We start from the raw sequence: 23,071 nt of genomic DNA on the forward strand, positions 1-23,071 counted from the left end.
AGAATGGAAAGCTGTGAATATATGTGGACTTCCGAAAGCTGAATTCCAAGACAAAGCAAGATAATTTCCCTATACCTTTCATAAACCAACTATTGGACATAATGGCTGGACAGATTCGGTGAATACAACGAAGTATACATAGCACAAGAAGATCAATCCAAAACAATCTTCATAACCGAATGGGAAACCTATGCTTACAGAGTGATGCCGTTTGGGCTCTATAGTAACACTTCTCCTACCTTTCAAAGAGTGATGATGGTTGCATTCCAAAATCATCTATACGATTTCATTGAGGTATACCTAGATGAATTTTGTGTCTATAGCCTAATTCGTGAGCATTGGGGACACCTAGAGCAATGTTTTGATAGATTCGAGAGTATGGGATCTCTCTCAACCTTGACAAATGTGTTTTTAGAGGCTCTTCAAGAGTTCTTCTACGCCACAATTTCTCTGCACAAGGGATAGCAACACACCCGTGAAGATTAAGAAGATTGCAGCTCAAACAGCACCAACTAACCTCAAATAGTTGAGGGGATTCATTGGCCATGTGAGCTGTTACAAACAATTTATTACACTTTTTGTAACAAAGGCAGTCCCCTTGCATAAGCTTCTGAGAAAAGATGTAGAGTTTACATGGATTATTGATTGTGATGAAGTGTTCAACACTCTGAAGTAGTGTTTAGTTGAAGCATCCATCTTGTAGTCTCCTTATTGGATTACAAATTTTCATGTACACAGTGATGAATCTGTCAAAGGGTTAGGCGCAATCTTATGTCAAAAAGGCTCCTTAAAGTTAGATCAACCTATGAACTTTGCAAGTTGTAATGTCACTGATCATGAAAGAAACTACACAATGACGGAGTTAAGAGTGTCTCGCAATGCTGTTTGCCTTGGAAAAGTTTCGATACTACTTGTGCTGTCAACGCACTTCAAATTCTATGTGGACCATGAGAGGCATTGTCCTTCTTAATGAACAAAGTAGATGTGAAGGGAAGAATGATAAGGTGGCTCCTTCTATTCTAGGAGTTCGCCTTTGAAGTGGTTACCAAACCTAGCCATTTCCAAGTCTTGGCTGATCATCTATCGTGTACCCCTCAAAGTGCTGAAGAGGAGCAAGATGACCTAGACATCCCTAATGCTTCCTTGTTCCTAGTTGAAATTCTAAACCCATGGCACACAGATATATCCAACCTCTAGGCCACTCAATAGTATCCTCCTAGTATTACCAACTGTGAGAAGAAGAAGCTTCAGTTGGAATCAACCCCTTACATCTTGTTAGGCGGTATTCTGTACAAGAGAGACAAAGGTAAAGTGTTGCAATGATGTGTTGTAGGAGATGAGATCGGGATAGTTCTAAAAGCATGCCATGAGGACACATTGTAGGAGAAGTAATTGCCGAAAGGCTCTGCTTGTAGGATACTATTGGCCTACATTACACAAAGATGCCTACGACTATTGCAAATGTTGTGACACTTGTCAATGTATAGGGAAGCCTACCAAAACCAACACTGTGTCACTATAACACGTCCTTCCTTTGAAGCTGTTCAAGAAGTGGAGCATCGACTTCGTTGGTCCTATCGATTTGCCAACCACAAGAAAGCAGAACAAATACACTTTGGTCTACACCAAGTATGTGACAAAGTGATATAAAGCCAAATCAAACGAGATTATGGTAGTAGTGTGGCCCTATTTCTATACAAGAATATCATCACCCATTTTAGCAGTCCCTTAGAGCTGGTTAGTGATAGAGGTACTCACTTTCTCAATAAGATTATGGAAGAACTGATAGAGCTGTACAAGATACGCCATTGCAAGTCCACACCTCACTACCCCAGAGCCAACTGTCAAGTTGAAGTTGCCAATTGCATCCTTTGCTTAATCTTCATGAGGACTATTGCTACACATCGCCGTGATTGGGATGATCCACTTACAGAGGCTCTCTGGGCATACAAAACCTCTTATAAGGCTGCTATAGGATAGACACCTTTCCAACTAGTTTACGACATAAAAGAGGTCTTTTCTATCGAGTTAGAACTACCCTCTTTGTGAGTGGCTATCATCGAATGCCTAGGCAATGATAAGTCCTTGAAACATTGTCTCCTATACTTGGAATATCTGGACAAGACTCACAGGATGCCCTACCATGTACGGAAGCTACCTAGGCTCAACGAAAGGCTTATCAAGACATTTCATCAACCATAAGGAATTCAAGGAAGGCGACTTAGTCCTAGACTATCATTTACGATTTGGCAAGTTCTTAGAAAAACTACAATTGCATTGGATGGGCCCCTACAAAGTCCTAACTATCAACCCTAATAGCTCTCTCCAAGTGCAAGCCATTGTCAATGCTTCTAATGATCCCTTTCTAATTAATGGCTACGTTGCAATGCCTAATTTTTCTCCCTTCTCATTTGATCTAGCATAGGTGGCGAGGATGGTTCTGATACATGGTATTCCTGCCATTTTCCTTAGAGAGAGGGCTAAGCATGATTGATTTCCCTTTCATCAACTGAGAGATGAGGATTGAGAGATGTTATGAAAATTAGCATCATGTGCATTTTCATTTTCCTATGCACACTTGAGACGAGTCTTCGCCACCATTACTACATACACATCACTTTGTTTGGCACACTACACTACAAGGCTGCCTAGCCTTCCTTCTTGCACCTATGCCAGATGCGTTGGGATGCACTAATACATCATCAACTGTGTACGCTAGCATACTCCTTCTAAACCATCCCTCATATCGATTTCTAGACTAGGTGTAAGATACGGATTCCAATCATTCTCCTCGAGTGATGTGAGTTATGGGGCGAGCAACTGATCTATCATCCCAACATGAGTGACTGCCGAGATTGAGTGTTGTATTCTTCGTTTTCACCACCTTAACTGGCGATCTTCATCATCGATGCTACCTCCCTAGGTATTGTTGCATGGTCCCTTGCCTGATGAAAGCATGCTATGGCGAGCCTTGGTACCTCCTGTGGATGACTTTAGACTCCCCAACGCATGTCAATGACAATCTAAATCGACCAACTATAAGGGCCAAGTGTATTGCTAACCCTACCTCTTACAATCATTTATGTGTATGTCGTGTCTTCAGTGTGGGGACATATGGGTATGGATCATAGTCAAGTATAAGGTCCCTATTGATTAGTTAAACCAATCTATTCACATTTTAAGTATGGGGACGTGTCCCTATGCATCTCGGTTATATACATTCATGAACATCCTGCTAATTGATCCTTATATAATATCCTATTTTTTTAATGCCCTGTTGAGGTCCCTTCCTCACCCACCCACCCCTATTCTAACCCATTCCCATGCTCTTCTCTTGCCCTTTTAGTTGTTTCATCGTTTGACTTATCCTCCATGTGAATGTATCCTACATTCACCAAAATTACAATCTTTCCTTATATTCCTATTTTTCCCTTCGAATTAGCCACGTTTCCTTTTTCGAGCAATGATTCATGAGTTGTTAATTTTTGAAGAATTTTTCGTGAATCGGGCGTGTTTCCATACGAATGTGTCATTTTCACACAAAAACTGTAGTTTGATGTGATAGCCTTGATTTTTCCCTTTTCTCGGATACTTTTCCTTTTTACAAGCCATCTTTCCAATGTATGGATTGGCCATTATTTATTTGTGTCTCTACGAGTTTTTTTTAATGCAATTTTTATATTTTTTCAAATGTAAACACTTTCTTTTCTTGTCGAAATGATGTTTTATTTGGGGTAGCCTATTTATTTGTGTGTCTACGAATTTTTTTAAATGCAATTTTTATATTTTTTCAAATGTAAACACTTTCTTTTCTTGTCGAAAAGATGTTCTATTTGGGGTAGTCTCAAGCTATTCATCCCCTCCAATATTTTTATTTTTCCTCCCACTTATGTGACCTATTGATTTTATGTTATTAAATTTTAATTATATTTTCTTACATATTTTTGTCCCTTTTCGATGTGAATTATTTCTCACACATTTGTATTTTTTTTTGCCCCTTTTTTTGCCCAAAAAATTGTTTGAAATTAATTTTTTATCCATGCAAACCAACCCATTTGTCATCGCAATCATGTTTCAACTTGATCAACTTATCCAACTTATGCACTCAAATATTTTTCCTTCTTCCTTCATTCCATTTTGCCTTTTTGATTTTTTGTTATTAATTTTTTATTACGATTTTGAGTTTTATTTTTTCGTCTTTTCCATGCCATTGGGTCCTCTTTTCATCAAAATTTTGTTCTAACGTGAAAGTGTGAGAACATTTTTCATTCTTTTTGCACTACATTCTAGACCCGAAATTTTTGCATTAGATAGAGCTTTATATGTGACTGTCTAAAAGGGGATAACAGTGACAGCAACACTCCAATGCCTATCCCACGTTTTAATGTTTATTACCGCTCAGTAACATGTAACCTGTAGCTTCCTCACCTCGCAAAGTCATTTCAAGTCTGACAATCTAGCTCAAATTTGCGCAAAACTAGTCAAAGGCAGAATGTGGGGGGATTTTGACATTCTCAGTGTTTTCTCCAAAACGAGGCCTGGAGAAGTCTCGAACGGTCATTGATCCGCTAGCTCATCAACGTAATCATATGAAAATACTTCATAACTTGCCATTTCAAATGAATTTTGCATTGACTATGTTCTAGTTTTGGAAGTTAAAGACCATTTCTTTTGAAGAGGCCAAATTTGCACAAGTTCAAAAAGACAGCGCCCTAAATCAATGTTATCCTTTTTGCTGTCAACAAGTTAAAAATGTTTGATGTGGAAATATACATAACAAATTGGGGAACAGCCCAAAGAATGTTCCATGATGTTCCAAGCAAAGAAATTGCGTCCATGATGTTCCATGATGTTCCAAGCAAAGAAATTGCGACTTAGTGTTCAGGGATCACAACAATCAAACATTAAAAATTCAGAATATTTGAGCATCTTTACCATTAATTATTTCATCAAGAAAATGAAACGAGGCTATTTCATAAGGAATATTGGAAAAACGCACGAGGTGGGATAAAAAAAAGCAAGATAGGAAACTACACAACAGATAGTTCCAAGATCTTTCAAGCTATGGAGGTTGAATTATCCTAGTAAATAAAGAAAACCAATGTGTTTTTACTCTGAATAAATGTTTTGCGAAGAGAATGAGATGAAGCTATGAAGGTTTGAATGACCTATTATCCTCCAATCGTTGAAACTAAAGGCGAGAGGTGCAACTAATTTTATCTTCAACTCGAGTGCATTTCACAAAGATTGAGATCAACTCATTTAAGTTCCAGCACCACACCTAGACTCAGCCCACCACTTCACCGGGGTGGGCACAATTTTTTTAGGGCGGGGGCACCCACCCCCGCGCTCTCTTTTTTTCTTGTGAGGGAAGTGGGGGGCTGTCACGTGACACCCACCCTCCACTTCTCCTTACAAAAGGGAAGAAGATTATCTGGCATTCTCAAAACAGTTGAAAATTAGAGGTGCAATTAATTTAATCGTCGAAACAGGAGCAGAGGTGCAATTAATTTCATCTTCAAAATAGCACTTAGTTTGCCACGGTCCAATATCCAAGTGGGATAGTACTCCCAAAGATGAGATTAAAAAAATGGAGAATAGTTGCCATGTTTGTAGAATGGTCTAGAGTGCCTCACGCAAACGTACGAGCCACACTTTCGGTTTTATAAGGCTTTATTTGCTTGCCTTTTTATTTCTTCGGTTTCATTAAGCTATATTTGCTTGTCCTTATATTTCACTCAGATTAACTTCTCACAACGATAATGACATGATTCAGGCTTCATCTTCACCTTCCAAACTGCGTGACTATTTTCGTTTTTCGATTCATTCGACGAACTAATTTTAGTTATATAATATAAATTCTTGGACGAATCAAGTTTTACTTCGGTCTGGAAACATCTATCGTCAGTGGGAGCCATTTCGTTATCCTTCACAATTGACGGTTCAAAAACTTCCTGATCCCACTATCAAAGGAACAAAGCTGAAAGGAGAATTACATTCGATTTTTGTGAATATCCACCACCAGTTCTTCCTCATCTACGCTCGCGAATTGATTGCAAGACATTTCCAAAGCCAGAGTACAGACCAAAAAACCTAGAACAGAACGTCACTTATGAAGTAGCAAGTACATGGCTCCAAGAGTAATATCACTGCATGCACAACGGCACGCAGCAGCTAGGAGCTAGCATATAAGAACTACAGTAGGCACACGAGCACAGCCGATTGTGTCCGCGAGAGGCGGGCTTCACGGAATCCTGCAAGATTCGGCAACAGAAAAGGTGAGCAATTGGGCGAGAGGGACGTGTATATTAGGAGAAAATAGAATAATGAAAAGGGGGGACTATATAATAACGGCATTATGTACTCTCAAGTCAAGTCAAGGTAGCTTCCCTGTTTTGAAGCAACACTCCCTTAAACAGCTGTTAACCTTTTTTTTTATATATTTTAAATACAACTTCAAAGCTTCCATTAAACAAAAGGGGGGTACTACGAAGTGCTTACGCCTGACAGTTGGTGGAGGCGGAGATGCTGTAGCCAAGGTTGACACCGCACAGGCCAGGAAGGGAGCTGATACGGCCTTCTTGAAGCCCGAGGTTTTTGGCATTGGTCTTGATGCACTGACAAGCGCTGCGGCGGGCTGGCTGGGAGCTGAGGGTCTGCTTGTAAAGGCTCTGTACGCCGCCGCAGCAGGCAGAGGGAGGCTGGGATACGGTGGAGCCCGAACGTAAATAAGGCAGACACCCTGAAAGCTTGCTCACCACGGGGCCGCAGTTCTGGGCATCCACTGTCGTGGCCTTCATCGCCAGCATCGAAATCACCACAAGCAGTGTCGCAACCACTATCTTAGCAGCCATCCCGCCTCACTCCTGCGATTCAACACTAACAAAACAGCCAATTGCTTCTTCACTCTACTCTCCAAACTACAACTCAGGTCTCTCACCTGCCTGTTTCCAAAAATGCCTTCACTCCCATTATATAGGCTGGCTACGCAGACCACAGACACTGCATGCAAAGAAGTCTCTGTCGTTCGTAGCTGCTCTCTCTTTAGGTAGTAGGTAGGTCTCTCTTTCTACTCATGTATCCTACCTTTCTCTCTCCGTCTCACCCTTTCTAGAGAACCTCCTCTATCTACACAATGTCTCCTCTTCCTTCCAGGTGGCACATCCTCTCTCTAGACGTCTGTCTCTCCCACTTGCTTTCCAAGCTCCAAATGCTACGTCCCACCAACCCCCTTGACTGCTGTCCCAGAACCTTAAAGGCAGCGCCGCTCATCAGCAGCGTTTCCTGTCACAACAGCGCCACGTTCCAGCTTTCCTGTTTTCTTTTCTGACTTTCTTATGCTTGCTCAACCAATCTCATCGTGCTGGGCCCTGGCCCCCATCTGGCTCGTCGGTGTCTGTTTCGTAGAGAGAGGCCTAGCACTAAGTACTAAGTAGCCTTCATTTTATAATTTATACATAGCATGTTCCATGCCGAATATTTTTTTCACACTATCGTGACTCGTAATATCGTTCGAGTTTTTACAAAAAGTAATGGTACGTTGTTTTACCATCATAGTGCACATGGATGAAGGCATGCCATGTGTATACGTTTTAACTTTTCTAACCTCTAGCCCACGGCAGTCCTAGACTCGAGTGTTTATTCCTGGTTGTGCCAACAAATGCCACAGACTGCTACACTATGGCCCTGCCATAGAGAGAGAGAGAGAAATAAAGAGTCTCCATGTGAATAAGATCTAAAAGGTGCCAACAAGACATCATTCTAATAGTACAAGTAGAAGAGGTAGAATTACATTGGTTACACACCAAGTGATGGACTACGAACCCCCACATAGAGTGTGGGCAAGCAGAAACTCGGCATGGACATGGGCGTCATACCTTTACACACCAAATGGACGCAGTGTGTAAAAAATAATAAATAATAAACTTATACATTTTTTGATTGGCTGTAAGTGTAAAAAGTGCACCCTTGTCTGCCACTTTATAAAGTGGGTAGGGGAGTGTCCAAAAGTGGGCGGGGGGGGGAGTTCACATGTCTAGCAACAGGTAAACAAGAGGTCATGTCCTCTCCAATGTGTAAAGGACTGTGGATATCCAACCCTCAAATAAGTGTTTTGATTGGTTAAAAGCTTACAAAGTAGGCGTCAGCCATTTGGTGTGTAACCAGCCTTAGTAAAAGTATGGAGTGAGAAAAAGTCAACAAAAAGACAATCAAAATAAAAAGTATGGATTTCGTGTAGCATCAATGATTATAGACATTCTCTTAAATGGTTTAGAGCCCTACCACACCTAAGGGTGGTTACACATCGCCATTGCCCGCCCAATCTGTGCCCAGTTTGTGGGCACAGGAAAAGTTGACTTGGGCGGTCACTTATCTGCCACCTGCTTACACACTGGGCAGTGGACACTTTTCGTTATCAATAAGTGTCCGTCCATCTTCCGTCCACAATCGTTTACACACCGGCCACCACCTACGCACCGAACACTTCCTGAATCGCATGTGAATGAAGGGACGCTACAGATGTTGATCATCATTCTCATAATAATTATTTTTAGAATACTTGATTAAACACTTTAAATCGACTAATAAACCTTTAAAAAAGGTCACCAATAAAACTAAAAGCATGAATCTAAAGTTTTTCCTATCAAAGAACTCCAAGAATATGACCTTATTGCCTCATTGCTTTCTGCGCCAATATATTTGTTTCTATGGTGACTACTATGCATGTTTTTGGAAGCTCATTCACTTCCAAGAGAGCAGGGGAGTTGAACCCCTTCACCATGTTGTTGAGGCATGGCTCTACCGAGCTCTCTGCGGAAAGGTGGAAAGAGGGAAAAAATTTTAGTACACCACCCCTCTTTCCACATTTCCACCTGCGCTGCAGATGCAAGGATGACTGAAAACTTAGAAAAATCATGCAAGGATGACTAAAAATTACTTACTTGGATGTGATTGCGCTTAATGTTGAAGCAATGATGGAGTATTTTGTTGCAAACAAAGTTGATGTTGTTGCAAAGAGAGTTGTTGCTGCTGCAATTTCTGTGATTTCCTGGCACACACTAGATGTGAGGCCACAATAGTTGACAGATACCAAAACACAATAAATCATTTATCTTTGAGTACCAGAAAAATGAAATCAAGTGTACTAGTTGGGGACAACACAACACTAAATTTACATTACCTGGCGATTATCAACAATAGATGTGCATCAACTGTCCTTATAGTAGATATATCACAAATTACAAACCATGAACCAGAAATTTGTGTGCCCTAACGTATTGTAGCTTTGTGCTCCTTCGGATAACATCTTGAATCAGAGTGAGGTGAGAGCTTTACTTTTGCTTCTCAAATTATAATGAAAGCTTTGTGCTCCTTCGGATAACATCCAATGCGATGGATGTAAAATTACATAGAAGGGGAAACACCTAGCTCCACCTCCTCTAATTGCTATTGACCAAATTTTGATTTTTGGAAGCTCATTTACTTCCAAGAGAGTAGGAGAGTTGAACCCCTTCACTATGTTGTTGAGGCATGGCTCTACTGAGCTCTTTGTGGAAAGATTGAAAGAGGGAAATTTTTTTAGCACACCACCCCTATTTCCACCTTTCCACCTGCACTGCAGATGCAAGGATGACTGAAAACTTAAAAAAATCATGCAAGGATGACTGAAAATTACTTACTTGGATGTGATTGTGCTTAACAGTATGGGCTGAACAATAGGCAGAGTCGGAATGTATTTACTCATCGTTGTCTTCGTCGTCCATCTCCTCCGCAGAGTCAGAATCACCAAAGATTGTTCTCACACTTGCGCTCTCCCTCTCTCGATACATGGCTCGAGCAATGTTGTCTCTTCGAGATGCCCCCCCAAGATGGATTGCCTCTTGTGTTGGCTCCGCTGCTTGAGCTCTTTGTATTGCTTGTGTGGTACCTGTGTTAGTTAGCATACCAACCTCTGCTAATCCATTCCTCAAACTATTTTGCTGGTCCATGTCTTGATGAGCCGCATTACTTTCTCTATCAAGTTCTACTATCGCTTGATGTATCCATGCATCATCAAAACCATCTCCATGCACAATGAATATATTATGTAGAACAATGCATGCTGCCACCATCTTTGGGACATTTTGTAAATGCATGTCACATCTATTTAACAATATACGAAATCGCACTTTAAGGATGCCAAATGCCCTTTCAACTGGCATACGAGTACTTGATTGTATGTAATTCTAATAATAACGTTCCAAAGATAGCCCATCCTTACTACCCTTGAAAGGAGGAAGCATCCAAAAGCATGCAGGATAAGCAGAATCGCCTAGTAGACAGTATTGTCCCAGAGCTTTGTTTGTGCATCGTTTTCCTAGTTCTGAACGTTGAAAAACATTCCAATCATGCATAGAACCTGCCCAGCCAACGTCATAGTCCCAAACAACACAATTGGCTGCCACGGTTATCTGTAGAATAATAGAGTGGAAGCCCTTCCTATTAAAATAATCTTCGTGGTTCTCCCTTGGGGCAATGATGGGTATATGATTACCATCTACTACACCAATAACATACGGTATGCCTCGAAGGGCTTGAAATGCACCAGCATATTTTTGCATTTGTTGTGGCATTGGCCACTTTACATACATACCATGCAATCCAGAAGCACCCAGTGCATCGCAAATAAAAGTTTGTGGTCTTGGATAGGCCCAACATGACCGTCGATCGTGCCTTCATTGGCCTATCCTGGCTCAACGTGCAACGTAACCTCGAGCCATGCACTCCAGCAAAGTATGCAATAGCATGCTGTCATCGACCGCGTCATCCAAATCACTCAATAATAGTTGAAACATTGCTAAGACAACGACTACAACACCGATGACACACATTATCAAAAGACTTTCGTCGTCCATTCACCTGTCAAAAGATTTGACCAAACTTTATGAGACAATTGAAGAGAGATGTAAAGATAGAATAAAAAACTTGTTTTTTAAAAAGTTCCAAATTCATCTACAGTTGAATTCATCATTCCTTTTTAAGACTTTTGATTACATCTAATAGACCAGATAGCGAGGAGGCAAGTGTATCCATGATAACGAGCTTGCGCTCTTCAAATGTTTTTTTTTCCTCTAGGTTTGATTTTTGGTTGGCTAACATTGATCGGGCGGTGCTAGCCATGTCACTGAGAGACTCCTCTATCTTTCTACCCTTTTTATTGCGTGCTCCTTGGTTGGTTGTTTGATCATGCACGATCTTCGAAGGCTCATTGGAGCCAATGTCTTCTTGGGTGTGGTCACCCTGATCATTGGAGACTGATGTATTGTTGTCTTCTGATGAAGACAACCCACCAACAAACGAGGCATGTGCATCGCTAACAACACTGGCACGATTCCGCGTATATTCATCCACAATATTATACCACTGACAAATGATCCTGCGATCATTGCCTGATATGGCATTGTGGGCCTTATCCTTTCTATATGACTCATAAACGCGTCCCCAACGTTTTCTGCATGCCTCACCATCTTTGTCGAACTCTGGAAATAGCGATGCTAGCTGGGTGGCAACCTTGGACCATATATCCACTCCTTACTTCGGTGGCTTTGAGAACTCCACACTCATGGATCCTCGAATGTGAATGAGTTGTACTGTCCATGCATCCTTCCATTGCGCAAACGGTTTTTTGTGGCTATTGAATGATCTTGTGTCTCAGGACCATCATTCTGATTCTTTCCTTTCCGCGCCCTCTTTGGTTTAGGAGGTTTAGGAGCATCAGACTCCGATGATGTTCGTCGTGGACGTTGTTTGTTGGCATTCTCGAAAGATGGCACCATTGGTTCTTGAGCCTGAACCAAGTCAACCTCTTCACACGTGTCCTGGTTGGCATCACAAGAACTTATTGCTTGTGGTTCTTGTTGTCATGGTGTCGAGGGATCATGTTGAGGACTATGTGCAACTGGACGAAGAATTACATTATTGTGTATTGTTGTGGGTCTCTCTATACCTAATTGTCTTGGTCGTTGGAATGGTACGAATTGAGGAGGATGGGGATTGATCAAAGGAGGGCGGTTTGGAAACACATTTACAGGGATATTGCCAATGGCAGTGTGGCTTGGCATGTGGTTTGGAGCACCCACACTTTGGCTCGAAAAGTACATGAAGTCATTATTGCATATTGCATCTTGGCTCATTTGATACACGAACTGATGAAACTCCTCCATGGGAGTGCTCTCTTGAGAATCCATCGAGCTCCACCTTACACATGAAAATTGATCCATCATTTTCAATATGTGGACAAACAGGTTTATTGTTCTTTACATAATTGATATCAATAATTGATAGTAAGGTGACAACTATAGGATAACTCCAATTACATTGCAATTTATCTTACAATTAGAAAACAATATGGTTAAAGAACAATAAAGATAAGGAAATGTTATACAAATACATTGATTCAAACAAAATGATGGGATGTATGTATAGACAAGAAGTTTTAGCCATTGTCAACCTGTAATAGATGCCAAACATATATAGCGGACCTAAGAAAGGATTCACTGCAACGATGAAACACTGTTAAGCAAACAAAAACCCTTCAATAAAACCTAAGTCAAATTGAAACTAGACCACCTAGCAAGAGTTTAACATACTCAAAATTTACAATAATACATTCCTACAAATACAATTAAATAAATTAATTGGTAGAACAACAGTTCTAATGAGGGTCCACTCAAAAAGTTTCAAGATTTTGTGGTGTTCCAAAGACGTTGGTGCTGAAAGATTGGTCAAACTCTACATGTGAAAGTTTTTTGCAAGAGAATCACAACAGGCCTTTCAATATAATAAAACAAGCAATCAGCAAGGAATTCAAAATTTCAACTAATAATAAAACAGGCAGTCAGCAAGTGTTCTACTTCAGAAAGTTTCTCAATGATATTCATTTATGTTCATACAATTCTCCATACCATTATTTTCAATTGAAGCTTGATTGATGATTAATTGAAGTTGTGGTTATGCCTCCTTTGTGGTTCATCAGATCAACAGTCGAAGGTTTTGTTCATTTTCTTATTCCTGTAATGATTTGATTTAGCAGCTAGTCTGGTTCTTTCCTCCATAAATTACGCAATCTCGTACTCTTTGAATTAGACAATTGTGCTTCATGCTTGAGATGAATAGCTCACTCATATGTATAAAAAATTGGGACCTCTACATTGCTATCTCGTTATAGTGTGCAGGCCATCTATACCTCTCTCATTAACTCAGTAGTCCCCCTCGTCAGTTGAAATCACAGATATAGATGACTGTAGGAGGTGAAAACATAGCATTATATGACGGTGACAGCAACTGACAAGGCTGGTGATGGCAAGGAGAAGCCAAAGACAGTGGGGCAGCATCACATGGAGGTAGAGGGGCAGCAGGGTGGCAGTAGGAGATGATGGCAATGATGATATGATGATAGTGACGATGATGAAGGTAGTAAAGAGTGGTGGGAGAGTTGACACTAATGTGGAAATTATAAGGGATGAAAGTGGCAATGACAATGATTGCAGTTTATAGAACCTTCAGAGCCAATTTTACTACCAAAGTTTCGGAGTATCATTTTTATTGAAATAGTTCTTTTTGGGACTATTTTGAGAGCTAGAAAAATGTGAAGATATTTTATGACAATCTCTAGGTCACTTTTTACAAGCACTTCCACTCCATTCTGAAATGTTGCAGGCTTGAAACACAGGCAGCTAGGCATGCAAATGATGGAAAAATGACTTGCATGAACTAACCAGACCCAGAAATGTAGCAGTATGCATGCACAACAGGTAAGACACGATATCAAAACACAGCAAAATTAATGTTTTTGACTGATCAACACTTGCTGCAAACTGATCAGTTAAGGTCAAAAACTGGGCAAAGATTGGAGTGATCAGTAGCCATGAGTTGGGACAGCAAACATGATGGAGACCACCACACACGTGCATACTTAGAAACACACTTGAGGCACACACAAGGTACAATCACACAAGTCAATCATAATTAATAGAATCACTTATTGTATCTAGCTGAATGGCACTATCTTTTCAGAGCTTGACTTCTTATTCCTACAATGATTTGCTTTAGCAGCTAGTCTGCTTCTTTCCTCCATAAATTACGCAATCTCGTACTCTTTGAATTAGACAATTGTGCTTCATGCTTGAGATGAATTCCCCAACATTTGATGGTTTATAAAACATTACCAGGTCAATCAAGAGAGAGAGAGAGAGAGAGAGAGAGAGAGAGAGAGAGAGAGAGAGAGAGAGAGAGAGAGAGCATACCTGTGAAGCCTGCGATTCACAACTCTGATAAAGACCTCCGCCTCCGATTCAGAGCTCTGATAAAGACCTCCGTTGAAGCTTGCGAATCACCTGTGAAGCCTGCAAATTACATGCAACCAATTGGCCATGATTAAACCCTAAATCGATTTCTGGAACAGAGAGAGACCTAGCTGGATGCATGATAATCAAAGATGCATTTCCACCTTCACGATGTGTATATTTTCATGCGAAGAGAGGGATGATGAATCCAGAAGAACATAGAGAGATGAACACGAATGCATGGCAACCCCTGACATGACATTTATACATGTGGAGAAATGGGCAACACAGGGAAGCATCTTGTGTAGCAATGGCTCCCTGTGTATCAACGGCCACAGGGTGGTTACACCTACGTGGAGCCCACTCATGTGGGCAGAAAATAGAGAGAGAGCCTGGCGGCCAGAGATACTTCACAGGAGGTGGAGAAACGGGCTGTAGCAACGGGTTGTAGCCAAATGCCCTCTGTAGCAACGGGCTAATAGCAACGGGCATGTACAGAGGGAAGCCCTCTGTCCTGGAGCCCACATATCAACAGAGGAGCCAATCAGAGAGCCGTCGAGTCCGCAAGACGAAACCAGACGGGGGAGCTCCCCCGCCCTGCGGAACGCTGAAAGGGGGTAGGGGGAGCATTGAAGACCCCCTTTCGGGGGAGATGCCGGGCGCCTCCAGTGTGTAAGAGGGGGGCGCCCATTTTCGAAGATCCGGCCTTCTTATTGGCCGGATCTTGATAGCCTGGGCAGTTGCACTTAGGTGTGTAACCACCCTAAGTACATGGAGGGGCTCTGTCTCAATAGAAGGCTGCAACCACTCTAGAGTAGCCTACCTTTGTGGACCCCTCGCCACATAGCACACCATTTCAACAACATATATAATTAAATAATATTAATTATAATAATTGATTAGACAAGCATTTTGGGGGAGAGAGAGAAAGAGAGAGACATAGACGGAGAGATTTCTATGGTGCCACAAGTTACCTGCTTTTAGAGTTACAAAATTCATAAAGTGTGTGAAGCATGTCAATTTGGTAGTGTAATATTTCCACAAAATTAAAAGCTAGTTGGTTAGTTCGAAAGTTAGTTAATCGATTAATAAGTTAGTAAGGTTACTAACTAAAGACTAGCTAAAGTAAAAACTAACTACCATTAATAGCTAACAATTTTTATTTAATTAGGCCTAGTGCTTTGATAGGTCAAGTGAAGCTTCCACATGACCATAAATTTTGATTTCTAGACTTGCCTAAGCCCCACTCCTAGACAATATTACAATAATCATTGCAATTTGCAACCGTATTATATTGAAGGGGGTGAATTTTTAAGGGTATTGAGCATCCACACAAAAAAACAAGGTTTAATGTAAACTAAATTGCATCTAAGAATATTCTCAAAATTGATTGGTTTGGTATTGAGTTGAAGGCAATTTAAGGCAACAAGTTAAGGCCATTTAAAGAAATTAAAACATCCCTGACACGTGATCATTTGCAACTTGCACGAATGCATGCAGTAGTGAAATGTCCATAGGTGGAAGGAGATGAGCAGGTGGAGAAGCATCAGCATGATGGAGCCATGGAGATGGATCTTCCACACGCCACTACCCTCGATTTGCAAGCTTCATTTTGATCAAGCTAAGCTTAATGAAGGCCAAAGAGTAGCACCAACAAATCTCACATTCCAACCATCTGTTAGCTAGGATACTCAATTGTTTTTTTTAAAAAGCCCCTATGACTAAAATTTCATCTTAATGAAAATAAGAAACTTCACAACTTTTAACATAGGGTAAGGGCTAAAAGCCATCATGCCTAAAAGTTCCACTTCTAGAGAAAGAGTTCCTTATTCTTACTTATTTGTATCCAATTATAATAAATACATAAATCTGGTAGCATATCCAAAGCAATAACATTGTCTAACCCTTTGAGCATGTGGAGATTGCTAGCAAACAAGTGTTTAAAGCCCTAATGCCATTCTCACTTGAAAGACCCGCACACAAAAGTGCAAATTTTTTTTGTGCTACATTATTTTTTTGACTTCCTCGGGAGGCCCCTTGTAGAAGATGAGTTCTTCTAATGGTTTGTGGCTACCTATCAAGCTCGTTCTAATGGTTTATGGCTACCTATCAAGCTCGTGCTACCCAGTTCAATATAGGTTTAGTGTAAGCTATCTTACTTTGGTTGGCTCTAGAGAAGAAAGAGATTGGATATTAGGTGTTGGACATCATGGCAATTTGGGGCATGTTCTACCCTGATCATCCTCCTTCCTGAATGGTATCCTATAGCATGCATGTCTAGTTTAGATCACTCTAGTTGATTTGCCATTATTGCTAAATGGTGAGGTTCATGCTCTGGCATTTATTCTAGGGAAAGTGCAATACATTCCTTCCTTTATCAACCCTCATGGCTCTTTCAAGGTGGAAAGGCATGCTTATCCCATATGGAACTGCAAGGATGAACTCCTAGAAGTTTTGGAGCTGGTAGATGAGCATGGCATCAAGCTCCCATGGAAGTTTGATTCTCTACCCTCCCTCATTCTTATTACTTTAAAGAAAGTGGACATTTTACTCGAGTCTATCCTACAAAGGCTTCTATTGAAATCAAATCTAGCTCAGAGAAGAGACAATAAGTGGATATCGAGGAAAAGAAAGTTGACATTTTGCTCGAGTCTATCCTACAAAGGCTTCTATTGAAATCAAATCTAGCTTAGAGAAGAGACAATAAGTGGATATCAAGGAGGCTATTCTAAAGCAGGCATAACTCTAGACAACTCTACCTGAAAAGACAAAGAACATTAGGACAAGCAAAGTGTCTCCAACTAATCTAGGCCCAAGCAAAATGTCGACAAAGATGGCAATCAACGGAGATAAGAAACAAGAGCTTAGTAAAACTGAGCCTACAAGAAAGGACGATCATTCTAATTGTAAGGATACACAACCCAAGTATTCTAATAAGAATTCTCCTCTTTATATCAACAAAAGGAAAACACAAGCAATCTAAGCATGGTAAGATATCTCTTAAAAAGCAAGATAGGAACCCATTGGTTGATGGAAACATCTACGTTGCTTTGGATGGTTATGAACTTGTGTAGAACATCTATGATTGGCTGTAAACCTAAGAAATCTATGATATTGAAGGTTGTCTCTAGGAATGTTAGGGGATTGAGCATGGAGGCATGTAAGAAAGTATGCTTGCTATTGCTAAGAAAAGAAAATTTGATGTAATTGCCTTATAGCAGCAGATCCAACTTAATGATGAAGATGTGGGTAGGCTTGCCGTCCAAGGCTTTGGAATTTTCTCTAACACATATTGAAGAGGACATGGGAGTATCATAATTTCTATCAAGGATAGCCAAAAGCCACCTTTCAAATAGAAGGTAGGTGTTATTGATAGTGTGGCTATCACTTTAAGTATTGATGGTGAGGAAATTGTCTTAATATCTATTTTTGCATCTAACAATTCTTCTACACATGCAAAACAATGGAAAGTTCTAAAGGACCAATTAGACATTGGAATGACCGTTTAGTAAGCAATTGCAACATGACTCTTGCTACATCTAATAGATCTCATGGAGGGGGGTATATGATATGGAAGAAAGAGTAGCATGGGATGACCTTGTACAATCCCATGATCTATGTGACTTAGCCCTCAATAAGGATGATGTTTGAGACATCTTCTTCACTTGGCATAATCATCACATAGGCTCTACTTGACAAGCAGCTAGATTAGATAGGGCATGATATTCAAATGGCAATGCTAGTTGATTCAATGAACATTACAAGGTTCGAGCCTTACAAGATATATGTTCATGAGATCATATCCCAATCATGATTACTTTGAAGATGATCTTGACTAGTAGGTCCTCAAGTGGTTCATTGCCTTTTGGATTTAATACATCATTTCTAGATAATAATAATTTTATTATTGGCCTTAAAATAGCTTGGGTGGATGCAAGAGACTCCAATGTTTCCCTTGACTTAAAATGGCTTTTATACTACAATGCTATTACTTCTTATGCAAAGAACTATGGAAGATAACATGCTGAAATGAGGCAAAGACTATTTAGAAGCTGCCTTGAGACTAAGTAGGGAGATTTTCATATTATTATATTTGACCCTTCTAACCTTTATTTGTAGTGTTTGTTGTAGGAATCTAAGAATTACATTAAATGCCAAGAAGATCATCTCATTCAAGCTATCATGGTACAATTGAAAGGTGTCTAGGAGCTAATGTTTGATTTATCCATTACATTCTACTTTAATGATCTCATGATAAAGCAAATGAACTATTGAAGATGAGAATGGAGCTTTGGCCTCTAATAATGTTGACATTCTCCAAGTCTTATAAAAAGCATTTGGCTCTGATTGTGAATATTGAACCATTTCTAATTAAAGATTGTGATGCACAATTTAGGTCCTTCTTGGGGAGGATACAATGGTCAATCTTACACTCTACGAGCTTGTCATCAGGATTTAAGACACAACCGTTGTTGGTTCAAGGGCATGACACACATAGTCGTGGCTATCTTTCACCTAGCTGATTCACACATGAGACCTTTGGCGAACATAATCTACCACTTACGCAATAGATTGACTCGAAGCTTGGGCATAGGGAGCATACTTGCCAACTTAGATCATTGTAGTCATGATGATGATGCCCCATGATTCACTCCACATCTTCACATCCATCTTCACTTGCAATATGGTGAGGTGAAGATGAAGAAGAAGGGGAGAAGTAGAGCTAGATAAGCTTCTCAATGCATCTCTTACTCCTCTCAACTCAACCTCACATACGCTCTCTCAACCTCACCTCTCACCATGAAAGGATAAATTAGAAAGTATCAAGAGTTTCTTTCTACCAAGTCCCTCCTTCAAACAAAATCACTAAAAGATAAGTAGCAAGAACAAGGAGTCCACAAGTTTGAACACATATGAATAGCTTAATCTATTCTTTTTTATCCTTTTTCTACACATAGATTCTAGGATTTTCAACCTTCGTGGACACCCAACCCACTTTTGCAGTCTCATGACGTAGGACTTTGCAATATATGCAGTTAGAGATTTAAGTGAGACTTTACTCCAAACTAAATTCATTACAATTTGTACAACAGTGAACCCGACTCTCAGTTTCCCACTGAATACAATAACTTTGAAAAATAATTACAAGTACTTTCCTTGGATGAAATTATAGCACTTGCTTTGGTAAAGTTTATTTCTCTTTTTTGTGATTCCTTCATTCTTATGCTTGTTAATTGCTTGAAATGCTTACTTTTTTGGATATTTTTCGCTAATTTTTGGAGTTGAATTACCTTTTTGGCTATGGTTATTAAGGTCTCTAACTATTTGATTGGTATTTTTGAGGGTGTTTGTATGATTTTAGATTGGTTAAATATATTTGGATAGCTCATTACAGTTTTTAATCAATTTATGATGTACTAGTGAGCTTTGTTAATGCCTTGTTTGGTTCTGTAGAGCTCTACCTTTTTTTTGTTTGAGCTTTCATGATTGTGGATGAATGAGTTTGAACATTGATTGAGGTAATTTGGGTAAATTGCTAAAATGCCTTAGGGACATGTTCACCCCCACTGTCAAATCATAGGCATTTTAGGCTGCCCATATTGGTCCTCAACAATTTCAAGAGAGCATTGAAATGCAGGTAAAATGTATGGCTTCTACTTGATAGGATAGGGCCAAAATCTTATGCAAATAATAATCAATAAATGTAACAAAATACTTTGCACCACACCTAATGACTGACAACGTATGGAATCACAAACATATGCATGCACAAGAGCCAACAATTTACCCATGCACATAAAATCAGACTTTCTATGTGAGTTATGAGTTTACTTGCCATATAAACAATGATCACATGAGTCAAAATATGAGTAGAGAGGCAAAAGTACTACAAATGAGTGAGGACTTTCATTCCTTTAAGGAACATATACCCAAGACAAGATGCTAGAAAGATACACGTGGAAGATCAATCACATCCAAAACATGATTAATAGATCTAGTTACAAGTAAGGGATATAGGCTACTAACTTTGATATCTCTAGCAAAACTAAGGTTGCCAAGTGTGATCTTCCATGTAAAATCACCAAAAGATATATGATATCTGTCATCATCTAGCTCACCAATTGAGATAAGGCTTTTAGACAAACCCAAGACATGACACACGTCATGCAACAAAAATGGAGCACTAGTACCAAACTGCAATCTCACATCATTTATGCTAACAATGTCACATAAATGATCATCACTTAGTCTGACTAAACCTGTAACAATGCGGTAGGTGTATAAAACCAATGACAATATGAAGTAACATGAAAGGAAGCCCCCAAACCAAGAAGCCAACACTAAGAGTAAGTAAGCTGAACATTAGGCAACTGAGTAGAACCAAGTGAAGAAGAAGCAAGGATTATAATCATTTGAATTGTATTCCAATGCGTTTATCTCTTCTATCCTAACATTGGTCTTAGGAATAATACTATGATCAATAGAAGACTTGGCATTATCCAACGCTTTCCCTTTGCCTTTTTTGTGCCTATCATTGCGCATCTTATGGCACAATGGCCTCCTTATGTGACCCAATCGTCCATAATAATAAGCAAGAGAGGACTTAGGACTACGTGACTTTTTGCACAATTGCCCATGAGACTTAAAATTTCCCTTGTTGGATTCTAAGTCTCTACCATGGTTATTATTCTCTCTACCATCATGTCTGCCTCTAACTGTAAGTGCATGAGAAGTATGAGATGCATCAATATTCTTTGTGTTTACTTCTTCTCTAAGCAATGTACTCTCTAGATTAAAGCATTTCAAGCCATCTTCAGGAGTATTAGCACTCATGGTAGTATGGAATGTATCCCAAGACTCGGGTGGTGTGGCAAGCAAGAATAAAGACTTTATGAGATAAGCTAGCTGAAAATGGAGAGGAACTCATTTAAATGAGTGGACATAGGAGTGCCCTCCTTATGTAAAGGTCCACAAGCTTCTTTAATCAATACAATAGTGAGACAAGGCTCTGATGTCATAAAGATCACATATATTTCTCCATAAATCATAAGCACCACCTTTAGTCACAAAATGACATTGAAGTGCACATGCTTTGATATTGTGACTGTTGGAGTTCCCACATATGATGTCACTCTCTCTTGCTCTCTTGCTCCATTGGCCATAGCTCTTGCTTTGCTCTTGCTTTTGCTTGTGTGCTTCCACTCAAGCTCTAACTTTCAATTGGTACTAGAGACAACCATTCGAGGAGCTTCTTCATCATTTCCTTCAACCAAAAATCAAAGCTTCAACTCAAGGTTTCATGGCAGCCATTTTTTCTACCTCTTGAGGTATGCATTGAGTCTTTTATTCTTCCAGCTTGTTCCAATTTGCTCCATGCTTGTTGAGGAGTTTCCCAAGGCTTAAGTGAGCCTTGTTGAGTACTTATTAAGATGAGGAGTAGCTGTTTTATCCATTTTGAGTGGATATAGAGCATGCTATAGAAGTCATGGACAATTATGATAGCTCTACAACATTATCGTATTTTGGCCATAACATTTACACATGGTATTAAATTTAGGTGCTCTACAGCTAGAAACAAAGAGCACAATGAGAGCTACAAATTTGAGTACTTACAACATTGATTATATATAGATTTTAATTCTTTGTTTTATACAAAATAGAATAGTTTTAGTTTAGATAGCAAGCAATAAAGTCCATAATGCATGTTTGATGCTTTCGGGATACTCTTTTGGTGCCTTGATGGTATGGTTATGCTTTTGGGACTAATCTGAGGAGAAAGGGAAAGAAAGAACACAATATTGATGAGAACTCAGATGTATGCTCGAGAAATGGAATCCATATATCAGACACGAGACAGTTGCATTCAATAGTGAGTCACTGGATGCGTGGGCACTGGCACCGGCTCCTCTCTCCATGGGATCTCCAAGTGGTGAATTGAACTGACTGAGAAGGAGGAACCATAATAACTACTGCCCATCTCACCACTCTCTCACACTCCCTCTCTAGCATTGGAGAGTCGTGAGGGATGACCTCATCACCACCACTAGAAAAGCAGCTGAGGAAGGGGGCATCAAGCCCTTCCCACGACCCGAACAAGAGGATCCCTTATGTGCCTTGGACTTCGCCTTGGCCGGAGGATTTGAGTCAAAATTTGAGGCAGATGATGACTTGTTGGAGGAGTCTGCATCTCGCTTCGCCTTCTGCTCCTTTTTCTTCTTGGATGCTGCTAACTCTTTGCAATGCTTCCATAAGTGGCCCTTCTTGCCACAATGGTAACACTGGGCCTTCAACTTCTTCATCTTTGAACCCCTCTCTGAAGGTGCAAGAGCCTCACTTGAACCTCCATAATGTGACGGAAGCCACCCCTATAGTTGCAAAGTCTCCTCATGCTCAAGTAGCATCGAGGACATATGAAGAAAACTGATAGGAGTCATAGATGTCTACGCCCGTAAAGCATTCGCCACTCCATCAAACTCCTAAGGAAGCTTGTAGAGTACCATACCAATAAGATGTGCCTCTGATAGGGCAGACTGCATAGTGTGAATTTGGTCTTGGATTTGGGTAACTCGAAGTAGGAATGATTGGATCATATCTTTGGCTTTAAACTTCAGTTGGTTGGAGCTGGCCATAGAGAGTAACAGCCTTCATGGTGGAAGGAGCCTCATACATCAACTGCAACTTCGACCATACATCTAAAGCTATCCTACAGGAGGTGACCATTAATAGGAGTTCTTTGGAAATACATT

The 23,071-nt window shown here is 40.1% G+C and overlaps 1 protein-coding gene across 1 annotated transcript; it reads right to left on the minus strand.

The window, feature by feature from the left end:
* Positions 1-6,090: 6,090 nt before the first annotated feature.
* LOC148038113 (non-specific lipid-transfer protein A-like) lies at positions 6,091-7,037 on the minus strand. The gene is made up of 2 exons (XM_087669126.1): positions 6,502-7,037; positions 6,091-6,254 (listed from the first exon to the last, which is right to left on the minus strand). The coding sequence occupies exons 1-2, from the start codon at positions 6,852-6,854 to the stop codon at positions 6,245-6,247; spliced, it is 363 nt and encodes a 120-aa protein (XP_087525252.1). The 5' UTR covers positions 6,855-7,037; the 3' UTR covers positions 6,091-6,244.
* Positions 7,038-23,071: the final 16,034 nt, after the last annotated feature.

This window comes from Lygodium microphyllum, chromosome 3 (genome assembly GCF_053477565.2).
Source record: "Lygodium microphyllum isolate KBCC chromosome 3, Lygodium_microphyllum_v1.1.10, whole genome shotgun sequence".
Taxonomy (NCBI): domain Eukaryota; kingdom Viridiplantae; phylum Streptophyta; class Polypodiopsida; order Schizaeales; family Lygodiaceae; genus Lygodium; species Lygodium microphyllum.